Source organism: Parasteatoda tepidariorum, chromosome 4 (assembly GCF_043381705.1).
Source record: "Parasteatoda tepidariorum isolate YZ-2023 chromosome 4, CAS_Ptep_4.0, whole genome shotgun sequence".
In the NCBI taxonomy this organism is placed as follows: Eukaryota; Metazoa; Arthropoda; class Arachnida; order Araneae; family Theridiidae; genus Parasteatoda; species Parasteatoda tepidariorum.
The window spans coordinates 35,170,919-35,184,236 of NC_092207.1; the positions used below are offsets into that span (position 1 = coordinate 35,170,919).

At 29.8% G+C, this 13,318-nt stretch overlaps 1 protein-coding gene across 2 annotated transcripts in view; it reads left to right on the forward strand.

Annotated features, from left to right (window-relative positions):
- Positions 1-273: 273 nt before the first annotated feature.
- Positions 274-13,318, forward strand: part of LOC107445377 (collagen alpha-1(IX) chain) — a 158,994-nt gene continuing 145,949 nt past the window's right edge. For both annotated transcript variants that reach the window (XM_043039897.2, XM_043039898.2), the window contains exon 1: positions 274-643. In XM_043039897.2, coding sequence (XP_042895831.1) covers positions 630-643 — 14 coding nt within the window. In that variant the 5' untranslated portion in view covers positions 274-629. The remainder of the gene's footprint in view (positions 644-13,318) is intronic.

Sequence of the window (13,318 nt, forward strand, 5' to 3'; positions counted from 1 at the left end):
ATAAAATAAATGTCAATAGATGATAAACAGGAAAAAAAAAGTAAGGAACATCCCCTTATAGTGCAATATTCGTTCTTATGTTCTATCCATATCAAACTATCCTCATGTATATACATAAATTTATTTTCCTAAACACGAACGTACTACCCTTTTTTTTCTGATCTACCAAACTTATGAATGAAATTCGTAATACGATACAGTTTATCCCTTCAAGTAAAGTGACGTCTTCGAACACGTTATTCTTTTTCCCCCACCCCCGGATCTTATTCGTCTGTGGCATGGAAGTCCCAGATGAGTTCCCGCACCCTAAGATCAGGCTCAATTTTGTAACGGAGTGTGATGAGTTAAGTCTTAAAGAGTTTAATGAATTACAATAGCTATTTCGTCCATTGGATATTTTTGTAAATATTTGGAAATGGCTTAATTGTTCTTTACGTACATTGCAAATAATCTTGGATTGGCTATTTTTGCGGTTGGAGTTGATTTTATTTAAGTTATATGAATTTTGAATTTTCATAACATCTCAAATTGGAGAAAAAAAATGTGACATTAATTTATTTAAAGTATTTAGTCAAAAAAGGACATATAGAGTGATTTGATTCTGGCTGGCTGTAGATTGATTTACTAGAATGGGATTAAAAAGGTAAGATTTTTTTAAACCGCTTAGAGATTCATGTATTTATTAACATTTTGTTTAGGAACATTATTAAAAATAATTTAAATATTATAATTTAAAAAGATTGCATTAAAACACTATGTTCATTATTTTATTCTATATTTTATTAAAGTTTGAGCATAAAAGTTATTGATTTGTAAAATGAATATTTTTTAAAGGAATTAATTTTTTGTAGAAAATATATATTGTGAAATTAAATACGCAACCAGTTCTTATGAGCAATAAATCCTAAAATAAATAAAATTTTGCGTGGTTGTTGAATGCATGTTTATTTATCTGCAAATATATTAGCTATTTTAGGTGAATTGGAAAAGGAAATTTTTTTAATTGTTTTTAATTAGGTGACTATACTGATTTTTTTCAAATTTAATAACTTAACTAATTCTTTTTCAAATGGTTAGAAAATTACATTTTTATCGATGTTATAATATGATATAGTTTTTTAATTATTTCATTTAAAATTGTAAAAATAAAGTAATTTTATTATTTTTACACTTAAAAAATAATAATTGCATTTTTATTTATTCCTATAATAGGTTGTATCATAAAAATAACTTAGTTCTATTTTTACAGCATTTGATTTTTCTTCTCTATAGCATTTTTACTCATTTATGTTTTTGCAATTTTTTAAATTACATATTTCTCAAAATTTATGAAAAAAATGGTGGCGTGAAATTTTGAATATAATTTAGATACATTTATATACATTTACAATCATATTTGTCAATAGATACCTTTATTAATTACCTCGTTTTCCGGAAATTAATTAATCCGGATAAAAAACGAAAAAGAAAAAAAACATAATAATGTTCATGGATAACAACCTGTTGTAAGTATAGAAAATACAAAAACAAATAAAAGTGCGAGTATTTTTACTCTATAGCTAAAAAAAACCTTTTTTTAAGCTATGACATTCTAAAATATATGCAAAAATTAGAAGCATAAATTTTCAAATGCCTCCTAAAATATTTGTTAAGTGTTTATGTTTAATTATCAATTGATATCCAGTGATAATGACTCCGATACCTTTGTAATTTTAAACTCATACAAAAGCACAAGGGAATTCTCGAATGAAACATTAGGACGAAGTCGTCTTTTTGAATGAAACTTAACCGCATTTGATGTGCATGATGAGGAAAATCACGAAAACTTACAATGCTTAGCTCAAGAAATTCAGAAGAATGCAATAAATTTGTGAAAGTTTTAAATGTAAGCCCCTGAAAAGTTGAAGAAGAATTAAAAAAAGTTTCTTCTTTTTGCTGATAAACTTGTCACACTTATATTTTTATTTCAACATTTTTCACAGACATTGCCCTATAACTCAATTTAAAAAGTACCTTTACTATAAAGTTGTCGGAATTTTTTACTTAAACAAATTAAATTCCTTTTAGAAGTTGTAATAAGCGAATTAATTTTAGAAGTTTACTGGCACTTTAGCTTTAAAAAATTCGAAGTCACATAGTTCTGATCAAAACCTGAAAAACAGAATATGAACATAGTTTAGGAAATTTGAATATTTTGTTCATTTTAAAGCTTCATTTCCGAAATAAAATAATTGATTTAACTGTCGTCATTTCGGTTAAAAAAATGTTCATTGGAGCATATGCAACAAGAAAGTTTAGAATATATTCTACCAATGTTGAATTGCAAGAAGGTATACTCTTATTTTATACAAGAAATGTGGGTAAAAAATCATCTTTAAATTTTGTATAAAATTACTTTTTAAAATTTCTCTTTCCATAATAGTTTTTACTAAAAAAATTGTTATTTCCTGTGTTTTATTTTGTGGAGAATCAGAACGCTAGTTACCAAAAAACAATTTAAAGAAACAAAAAAAAGAACTCTAATTCAGACAGTATCTCATTTCAAAATAGTAACTATATTAACTTCTAAACTATATTGACTTTTCAGGAATTTTATAGTATTGAAAACCAATATTTGTTATACAATTTTACGTTTTATTAGTTTGTAAATTTAAAAATAATGTCGCAAATGACCCAAGTCCAATATTAATTGTTTTGTTTGGAGGGATGTCGTAAGATGTATTAAATTTTGAATTTTAATAAACTCAATACAATGTTCGAAACATCTCGCAAATATCAATAAGTATCGCACCAACATTCCGAAAATTCTTCTCAATTTTAATCCATTAAGTCAACGACCAATATTTTTCTTTCGTTTTTTTCAAAATTTTTTTTAATCATATCTTGAAAGATACTTAACCTATTTATTTTAAATTTTGAAATTCAGAAAAAAAAGATGAGTAGATTTACTACTAATAAAGTATTGTTTGCCCACTTTTTGTGGTGCACAGTAAGAAATTCCAGATGAAACTGCGGTTGAAGGCACCGGCACCCTAGGTACCGTTACCTTTTACCATAAGATCCATTTCTACCGAAAAAGCTTACGGAACAAAAAATTTGATGTACTATGATTTTTACTGTAAAATCTTGAAATCTGCATCATTAAATAAATATTACTGTAAAATTAACAATATTCTACGGTAAAAATGATTTTTGCGTTAAAATGGAATTTACGGATGATGCGCACAGGGTGGCAGTACTCTTTACCGTAATTTGATGTGGATTTCCTTGATAGTGAGTGCATCATTATATTCTATTTTTTTTACTAAAATAGAACCACCGTAGCAGTCACACTGCATATTTTACCCCTTGTATATTTATCCCAGTATCAGAATGATCTATTTCTTCTTAATTATGCTACGATTTCATCGTCCACTTATTTTTTAATAATGTTTACAGAACAAGTGATATTTATGTCTAGCAGCAAATTTTAGGGAAAACAAGGTTTAGTCATTTCATAAATCCTGTAATTGAGAGGTTGGTGGGATGATGATAAGTAAGGAAAAGGAAATGCCATTTCCATCATCCACTTATTTTTAAGTAATGTTTACAGAACAAGTGATATTTATGTCTAGTAGCAATTTTTAGGGAAAACACGACTTGGCCATTTCATAAATCCTGTAATTGAGTGGTTGGTGGGATGATGATAAGTATGGAAAAGGAAATTCCATTTCCATCATCCACGTATTTTTTAAGAATGTTTACAGAACAAGTGATATTTATGTCTAGTAGCAATTTTTCGAGAAAACACGACTTGGCCATTTCATAAATCCTGTAATTGAGAGGTTGGTGGGATGAGGATAAGTAAGGAAAAGGAAATTCCATTACATCATCCACTTAATTTTTAATAATGTTTACAGAACAGGTGACATTTACGTCTAGTAGCAATTTTTAGGGAAAACACGACTTTGTCATTTCATAAATCCTGTAATTGAGAGGTTGGAGGGATGATGATAAGTAGGGAAAAGAAAATTCCATTTCCATCCTAATAAACCTGTGGCGAGAGTAGAGATCGACAATGCCAAATTTCATCTATCTAAAGGTACCTTAAGATTGAATCGAGTTAGCTTGTCTTATATACTAGTGAATTGATGTTTAATAATCTTAGTGGTAGTTACTCCACAATACTCTCCCACCAGAATTTTATCAGGGATGGAATTCGATGAACGGATACCACGGATTGTTGCCGTATTTGTGAAAGACTGAGGGAAGTGTATTACGTTTACCGAAATTGAGCGCTTGTGGTGAGAGCTGTATTTAGTTCACAGAGTTCTGAGTGTTGGCCGTGAGAGCTGTATTAAGTTCACGGCTGCGTGTGTGTGGTTTATTCTGTGTTGCTATTAGCAGTTGAGTGTGCGCAGGATCCCGTTGTGAATAAATGAGACTGAGAAGCAACAGAGCGAAGAGAATATTGCCGCAGTCACAAATAGCAAGTAAATTTTTCAATGTGTATTATCCATTGATAGGCGTGTTCATAGCACGTACGTGTATCACCACTGTTGGTAAGGTAGTGGTTATAGACAGTGCCAATCTTCATCTATCAAAAGGCACTCCAAGATTGACTCGAGTTAGCACGTCTTATATCCTAGTGAATTGATGTTTAATATTCGTAGTGATAGTTACGCCACAAATTAATCTAATGACGTCAAAATAAATTTTTGCTAATAAAAAATTTAATTTAATAAAAAAATTTAAAATTTAAGAGTGTTAAAATAATTTGCTAATTTGGGGATTATTTATTATTCATTAAATAGAGGGTTTTGCCTTCTTTAATCGGGGGAATGAAAAATTCACTAAACCAATAAAATCGGTAAATCGAGGTTCGTTAAATCAACTTCAGACAATACTTCAATTAATGAGATAACTTTTAAATGCTATAATGAAGCATATTATTTCTCCCCTATACTCATTTATCGTCAAATTTTAAAAAAAAACGCCACTGTTCTACGCTGTAATTAATTTCTGAACAACGATAAGAATCCTCGCACGAAACACCTGCCTTTTTTGAAAATGTTCCATGATCGAAACGTGATGAACTGTAGTTGAAATCAATTAATCTAGAAACAAACACCTAAACGAGACAATTACCTTCGAGTAGTGAGTGAGGTTGCAAAGTTGAATGCTAATAAGCAAAATTTAAGGTTAATTCCCGAACAATACAGTTAAGTTTAATCATAAAAAGACACGAATGTCCATGACAATTTTTTTAAAAGCTAATGTAACGAAAGGAGTATCGTAATTTAGAGGGTGACAAGAAGTAACACGGATTACCTTTAATACACCAAAGTTTTTACATTTTTGTGTTAAATATTTTATTTTATAACCGTCGATGAACAGCCGAACCAGTTCTTTGGGCTTACTACTAATGTTCAACTTCGTAACCTTGTAAATTTGAATGCAATTCAGAAGACAAGGGAACTCCTGGATTAAGTATTGGAAGAAATTTGCTTCCTGGAGGACTTTTTCATGGAACTAATCCGCATTTGCGTTACATGGAGGGAATAATCACGAAAATCTCCCTCGGTTAGCCCGGCGGCAAGGAGAGTCTAACCCATGATCCGTTAACCACTGAGGATGTTTTACATCAGCACTGTGGTCGGTGTAAGACGGATGCGGGATTTGTATCAACCAGCCATTGCTGGGATTCGAACCTGGTTCACCTCATTGGAGGGCGAACGCTCCATCCCCTGAGCAATCACAGCTCTTGCAATAAACACAGGGTTATTCATAATTCCCTCCGGGCAGGAACTGCACTATCGCATTGATGTATGCCGTATGACCAAGGGTTCACATAGAGCACCTGTAGTGTATGTAAGTAAAACTTGAATAGTTTCGGAATAATTTCATATGTTTCTTTTTTTCATATTCGTCTTCGTTTTTTTTACTATAACGCTTCGAAACAACCGAGGGAATTATGAATAATCCTGTATTGATCCAAGCACGCATGAAAACAAGCTTATGAAAGTTGGTTATACACAAAGAATATGGAGCTAAAGGAATCAAAAATGCTGGTTGACCATTTAAATGATATTTTTACTGTAAAATAATGTCCACTTTATTTACCAGACTTGAACCTAATGGATACTCTGCCTTGTTCCATCTTAGAGACAAGAGTTAAGGTTAGTTTTCAAAAGGGTTTGGCGATGTTGAAAAAGTTTATCGTGGAAGGAATAGAGCAAGAAATTTGTTCATGCGTTGCGTATCATCCGTTGCATATCATACAATTTTGTGAGACGCTTACAACTCTGTCTTAAAGGTATTGGGGGTCACTTTTAAATTTTTTTAGAAATATATAGCAAGCAGTAATGCTTTAATATTTAGTTGAAATTGGGGCTATGCAATTTTAATAAGTATTAAAATCTTAGTGTACATCTGACATAATTATTACTAGATACTCTGTATTTTTTTTTTTTTTTNTTTTTTTTTTTTTGAGAATTCTATTCTGCAAAGAAAAGTATACTTTAATTTCACGTATTTGATTAAACCGCTTCGTCGAATTAAGGAATTAACTATCTTCACTTGTTCGACAAGGTGGTATTCGTCAAAAGCATTAAACATAATGCTACTAATCGAAAAGCTCAATCGACTCGAAACGCAGCGTGAAATCGGGAAATTATGAGTAAATTAGTTTCTTGGCATCACTGGGATTCGAAGCAGGAAATCTTATTTCAAAAGCGAGTGCACTTACCCCTATGCCATGACACAGTCATACAGTACAATCTGTTGTACAAATATTCGAAAATTTCGTAAGTGCAAGTGTTTTGCATTTTCAAAAATGGCAGTTTTATTTCTTACATTTCATGATATCGGTTTTCTATTTCCTGCTATTTCAAATCACTAAAACTAATAATAAAAATTCTATTTTTTATTATATTATATATGTAGTTTTTTTATTTAATAAATGCTACTTATTAAATAAAAACGAATTTCTTAATTATCTCCCCATTATAATCAGAGACTCGTAGAATTAAAATAGTAATCTAGTATTACATTAATAGCAATCATTAGCAAAGAAAAGACTATAAAATAAGATAAAAAATTTCTATAATAAATGCCAGTAAAAATTAAATACTAGTCATGTTAATAAGTTACAAAATATGTTTTACATTAAAAATTTGCTTTTGATTCAAAGTATCTGAAATATATAACTGCTATTTGAGTGTATCTATTTTATTAGTTTTTTCGTAATTATTACTTTAACAATTTGGATTGAGCAGCGCATTTCACGAAACTAAAAATCTTTAAAACTAAAAATTATGAAGTAAACCATAAATTATTGCATCATAAATTAATAAAAAAATTTATTTTTTGTTACTCTTAACAACACAAAGAAAATTTCAAACTATATCATTTATTTTACGTTTTATTTCAAGAAGCAGTTGCTTTCATGTTGGATTTTAATCATTAATTTATGTCATTAAAATAAAGTATTGATGTAGATTATATCATTTTAACAATTATTCTAGTTCCGAAAATGGTTACTTTTAACAAAATCATTTGATAAAAACTATCCAACTTAAATAAAGCGATAAAAATAACATAAGAGTGAACATATTATGGTTTCATTTCTAAGAGTCTTCCTCCATATTAAAACACAACTTGAAACAAACACGCTTCACCAATTAACTGTTTAACTTGCATTTACTATAGTCATCTTGTTTTGTGACAATGAAGAACGTTTTTGTTTCTAGAAGCGAAACTATAGCGTCCTCATCCTTATGCTATTGATTGTGCTGCGCGCTGCACTTTATGTCTTTCAGAAAACCAGTTGATTTTCATTGCTAAATAAAACTCACTAATTGCGACTTTTTGCGATAGAATCCAATGATTTTCAATTTTTATATTAATAATGTAAAGAAAGGTTACATTGTTGTTTGTGGAATCATATAGTTTATTGTCAGTCAATGGTTTATTTCGGAATTCTAGTTTAAATAATTCATTTTCTATGAATTCATCATAATCTATTGATTCAAACATAATCCATTGATACATAATAAAAATTATATAAATCAATAATACCTTTTTCTTTGTTAATAAGAATGCGAGATACAACAAATTTCATCATTATGTTTTGATTAAAATGTAATTGATAGATCTATTATAACAATGATTTCTCTATTACAACAATAATAGATATCTATTACAACAATGACCCATCATCCGTTTTTGTTGATATCAAATAGGCGTAATAATCTCAATTTGCTAAGCTTAACAATGGAAAAAATAAAATTTTGAATGCAAACAACAGAAATAATAACCATAGATAAGGAAATTGTAGTCTAAGAAATTCTTGATCAAATTATGGTAAAAAAAGTACTGTCACCACTAATGCATCATCCATTAACTCCATCTCGACATAAAATTCAATTTGTTTTTAATTTTTATTACAGGGATTCAGTTATTTTTCATTAATTCAATTTACCATAATTTAATTTACCGTCATTTTCATAGTAATATTTTTTAATTACATTGATTCAATTATTTTACAATCATTTCATTTGCCAAAATTTTACAGTAATATCTTTTAATTACAGTGGTGCAGTTATTTTACAGTAATTTAATTTACCGTAATTTTTATGGTAATATTTTTTAATTACAGTGATTCAGTTATTTTACAATAATTTACCGTAATTTTTAAAGTAATATTTATAATTACATTGGTTCAGTTATTTTGCAGTAACTATTAATGTTAAAATTACGGTATATCTGTTTTTTTGTTCCTTGAAATATTTTACTGTAAAAAGTACTGATACTCTGAGTACTTGTACTTTTGACCATAATTTAATCCGGATATTATTACATTGTTAATTAATATGCAATCCATTCATACATTACAAAAATAATCAATCCATTTGTTAGTTTTTGTTGATTTCAATCAATATGTGCTCTGCAAATTGTCACGCATAACAGTAGTAACAAAAAGTGAAATTTGATTGCAAGAAAACGAATAGCAACAGATAAGATCAGATTCCAGAGTATTTTTGCGGTGACGTATTTTAAGTCAGTAAATTAATAAACATAGGTTTTTTATATCAAATATTGATTATATCAAAAATTTCAGATTGTTGATTTCGAAATTCTGAAAACAATTTGTAAGACAAGAAAGAATAATAATTTAAGTACTTAAAGTATTACTTAAGGTATTCAAAGAATTATCATATCGAACAGAATCTTATTCTGATTCAAAATTCAATTTTTTTTAAAAATTTTGTTTGAGAAATTCAATAATAATTGGTGGTTCTAATAATAACTTCAGAAAAACTGATAACTTTATGTTTATTTTAACATTAATTAAAATGGTTCTATTTAAAATTGAAATAATTTTTTTAACGTTTTAACATGTTAACTCTATTGATATATAATTTCTTTGAATTAATATTAATAAAAGTTGTTCTTTAATGCATTTTCATACAAAATATATAAATAATTAAATTCATTCAAAATCAAAAACCTTAGTTGAATTTAATAAAAGTTGTTGCAAATTAAAAACATATTTTCTTATGCTCGGATGATAGTGTTCACAGCTTAGAAATAAGACAGTGCGAAGTTGTCGCTGCTAACTCTTTTTTTCTACAAATTAATTAAATAATTTAAAAATAAATTAATTAATTTGTACCATCTCTTCCGTGCACAAATAAAAAGTACTTTTTAGTCAAATTTTTTAACAGAAAAGAATACATTTTCAACCGAATGCTCAATCTGAATATGTAGAAAAAGGTGTTTATAAATAATTTAAGTCATGAAACTAGTTTCCATTAGTTTAAGAGGCAACAAGAAAAAAAGAACTGCTGCTATTAATTTTAAATGTTCCACAAAGCATAAACCTTCATTGTAATAGTAAAGTATTTGCTTATAATATTATGTGGTACAAGTGAGGACATTAATTTTTTCTAATTTTGAACTTATTTGTTTAATGTAAAAAGTTTTTAATGTTGAAATATTTAATTTTGCGTTAAACAAATAGTTCTTTTTTTTTCTTTTGTAAAAACAGAAAAAAAATGAGGATTGCTGATTGACTAATTTCAATGATGAGGATGAATCCTTATCATAATTACAGATCACTAGTTAGCGGTTATAAATAGTCAAAATTTTCTACTCATATCGGACAATTATTTTCTAATTGACTAATTCTAGTGATGAGGATGAATCCTTATCATAGTTACCTTTCACAAGTTAGTGATTATAAGTAGTTAAAATTTTCTATTCATATCGGAAAATGAAATTTAAGGATAACAAGCATTATAAATATATGATTATAAGTATTACAGATCTATTTAAATAATTAATATAGATTTACGATTAGGTAGGTTTTTTATTTACGTCGCACTAGAGATGGACAATGGGCTATTGGCGACGACCTGGGATACATCCCTGAGGATGAACCGAAGACATGCCATCACAATTTTGATCCTCTGCAGAGGTGATGGCTACTCCGCTTTGGTAGCCTGACGATCTGAGCGCGAAGTTGAGCACTTTACAGTAGAACAGTTTAACGAAGACCGATACCGCGCACCCTCGGTCCCTATGTAGGCTGATCAAAGTGGTCACCCACCCTCTTACTGACCGCAGCCAGTGATGCATGACTTCGGTGTTCTATTGGGAACAGTGTAGATTTACGATTAAAAGCACCTGGAGAAAAAAAAATGTGGTAAAATTACCTCACTGTAATTGCCATTTTTGACTTGACATTTTTAATTAAAAAAACACATGTTTGGTATAAAAAATGAAATTAAAATATAAGTTATTTAAACCATTCATTTAGAATTTTTTCGTAAAACAGTTACCCCAAATTATGGTAACGGTTTATCGGAAATTCTGGCTTTAAAAATTATAGTTATTATTATTACCATACATTTTTTAAGAAAATATAAGCTGTAAAGTATCTTTAACCTAGTAAATGGCTTTTACTCTAGGTTGTAAGGTAAAATGAGAAAATTACTATATTTTAACACATTTACTGTATTTTAACACATTCCATCACACTTTATGAAACTATATTTTATTGTTAACTAGCCACCTAAGGCGGCCAGCTGTCCGCCACGCTAAAGGTTTTCACAAATAAAGTTTTTTAAAACATAGCAGGAAATCTGAAGATTAGTGGACAATTAAAGTGTTCCTGTCCTGCAATTTTGTCTTCATATCCAGTTCTGCTGCAGATGCGTTATATTCTGTCATGTTCCATCCTTCTTTGACGTTACACAGCACTTTACATCTCTTAATGACTTTTTCTTTGACAAAATACAAAGTTTTTTGGAAGGCGGTTCTGCCACGTCAGTAATCGGGTTTTTAAGAAGTCAACGAATACTTTAGAACAACAATTACTATGAAAGTAAATCATGAAATTTCAATATTAAAATCTAAGTGCTTACCTGCAAACTGAAACTTCCTGAAAATAACTAATTACATTTAATAAAAACTGTTAAAAATGCTATGTTTGTAGAAAAGTTGGACATTTTGCAAAAGATTGCTACAGAAATAAAAATAAAAATAAAAACAAAGTTGATGGTGATGCCTTCATGTGCTTTGGTGAAAGTAACACAAACAATGAAGTTTGGTTGGCAGATAGTGGAGCTACTGCTCATATGACGAAATATAAAGATTATTTTGTGGAGTTTAAACAGTTTGATGTACCAAAGAAAGTGTACATTGGAAACAATGATGCCATATTCGCCTATGGTGAAGGTACTATCAATGATGAAATGAAAATCTGTGGTAATTGGGAACGAAATCATTTAGCTTCTGTGTGGTATGTTCCTGATATTTGTAAAAATCTTTTTTCTATTGGACAAACTATAGCCAAGGGTTTTGAGTTTAAAGCAACAAGAACTGAATGCGTTTTTATTCGAAATGGAAATGTGCGATTAAAGGGCGACTGCACAGCTAATGGTCTATATGCTTTGAAACTGAGAGTCCGAGCACCTACTGTCTCTGCAAATGTATGCATTGCTACAAGAAATGACTTGCAATTGTGGCATTCACAGTTTGATGTAAAGACGGCATTTCTTTATGGAGAATTAGTGGAAGAAATCTATATGAGTCAACCAGATGGATTTAATGATGGAACTAATAAAGTTTGCAGGTTGCTCAAAAGTATTTATGGGCTTAAACAAGCCTCAAGGTGTTGGAATGAGCGTTTCAAAATATTTGCTGAAAGCTGTGGTTTGCAACAATCTTCTGCAGATCCTTGTTTGTTTTATAATGAAAGTAAAACACTTATTTTAATTGTCTATGTTGATGATGGTATCATAGCCACCAAAGAAGAAGAGATAGCTAATGAGTTTCTTAAGAAACTTAAAGCAGAATTTTCCGTAACTGTTGAAGCTGCTACTCATTATTTGGGTATGCAAATTGAATATCTTCATGATGGTAACGTTTTCATACACCAGGAAACTTATTGTAAAAAATTCTGAATCGCTTTAATATGTTAGAATCCAATCCAGTTAGTGTACCAATAGAAAAAGGCTTCATTACAAATGAAGATTCACCATGTCTTCCTGATAATGTGCCTTACCGTGAAGCTATAGGAAGCTTAATGGTTTTGGCTATGGTCACAAGACCTGATATCGCCTATGTGGTAGAAGTCCTGTCACAAGTACTGGAAAAACCAAAGCAACAACATTGGAATTTGGTGAAAAGAACGTTTATATACCTTAATGGCTCTACAAAGTGTGGAATAATGTTTAAAGCTGATTTAAAATGTAATATCCAGTGCTTTAGCGACTCAGACTATGCAGGTGATCCCCTTAGTAGAAAGTCTACTTCAGGAATGGTTTTCATTGTTGCTGGTGGTGCTATTGGGTGGAAGAACCAGCGTCAAAAGTGTATAGCCTTATCGACAACAGAGGCAGAGTTTGTGGCTGCCAGTCAAGCTGGAAAAGAAGCTGTGTGGATTTCAAATTTGATGAATGAATTGTGTTCTGTTGATGAAATGCCTATACTTAATGTAGATAACCAAAGTGCGATTAAATTAATTAAGAATAATGTTCTCCATAACCGAACAAAGCATATTGATGTGCGATACAAGTTCATAAGAGAACTTTATGAGAACAATAAACTAGGTGTGTCTCACTGCAGTAGTGATTCACAAGCTGCTGACTTATTTACTAAGGCTCTGCCTAAAATTAAATTTGAATATCTTAAGAAATTGATAGGAATGTTAGACTTGTGTACCTAATTTTTCCTTATTTTTTATAGAGAGAACTTATTCATTTTTTGATTTAGGGGAAGTGTTGTGATAAAATCAAAAGAGTAATCTTAATCGTTTTAAAGGTTTATGGTT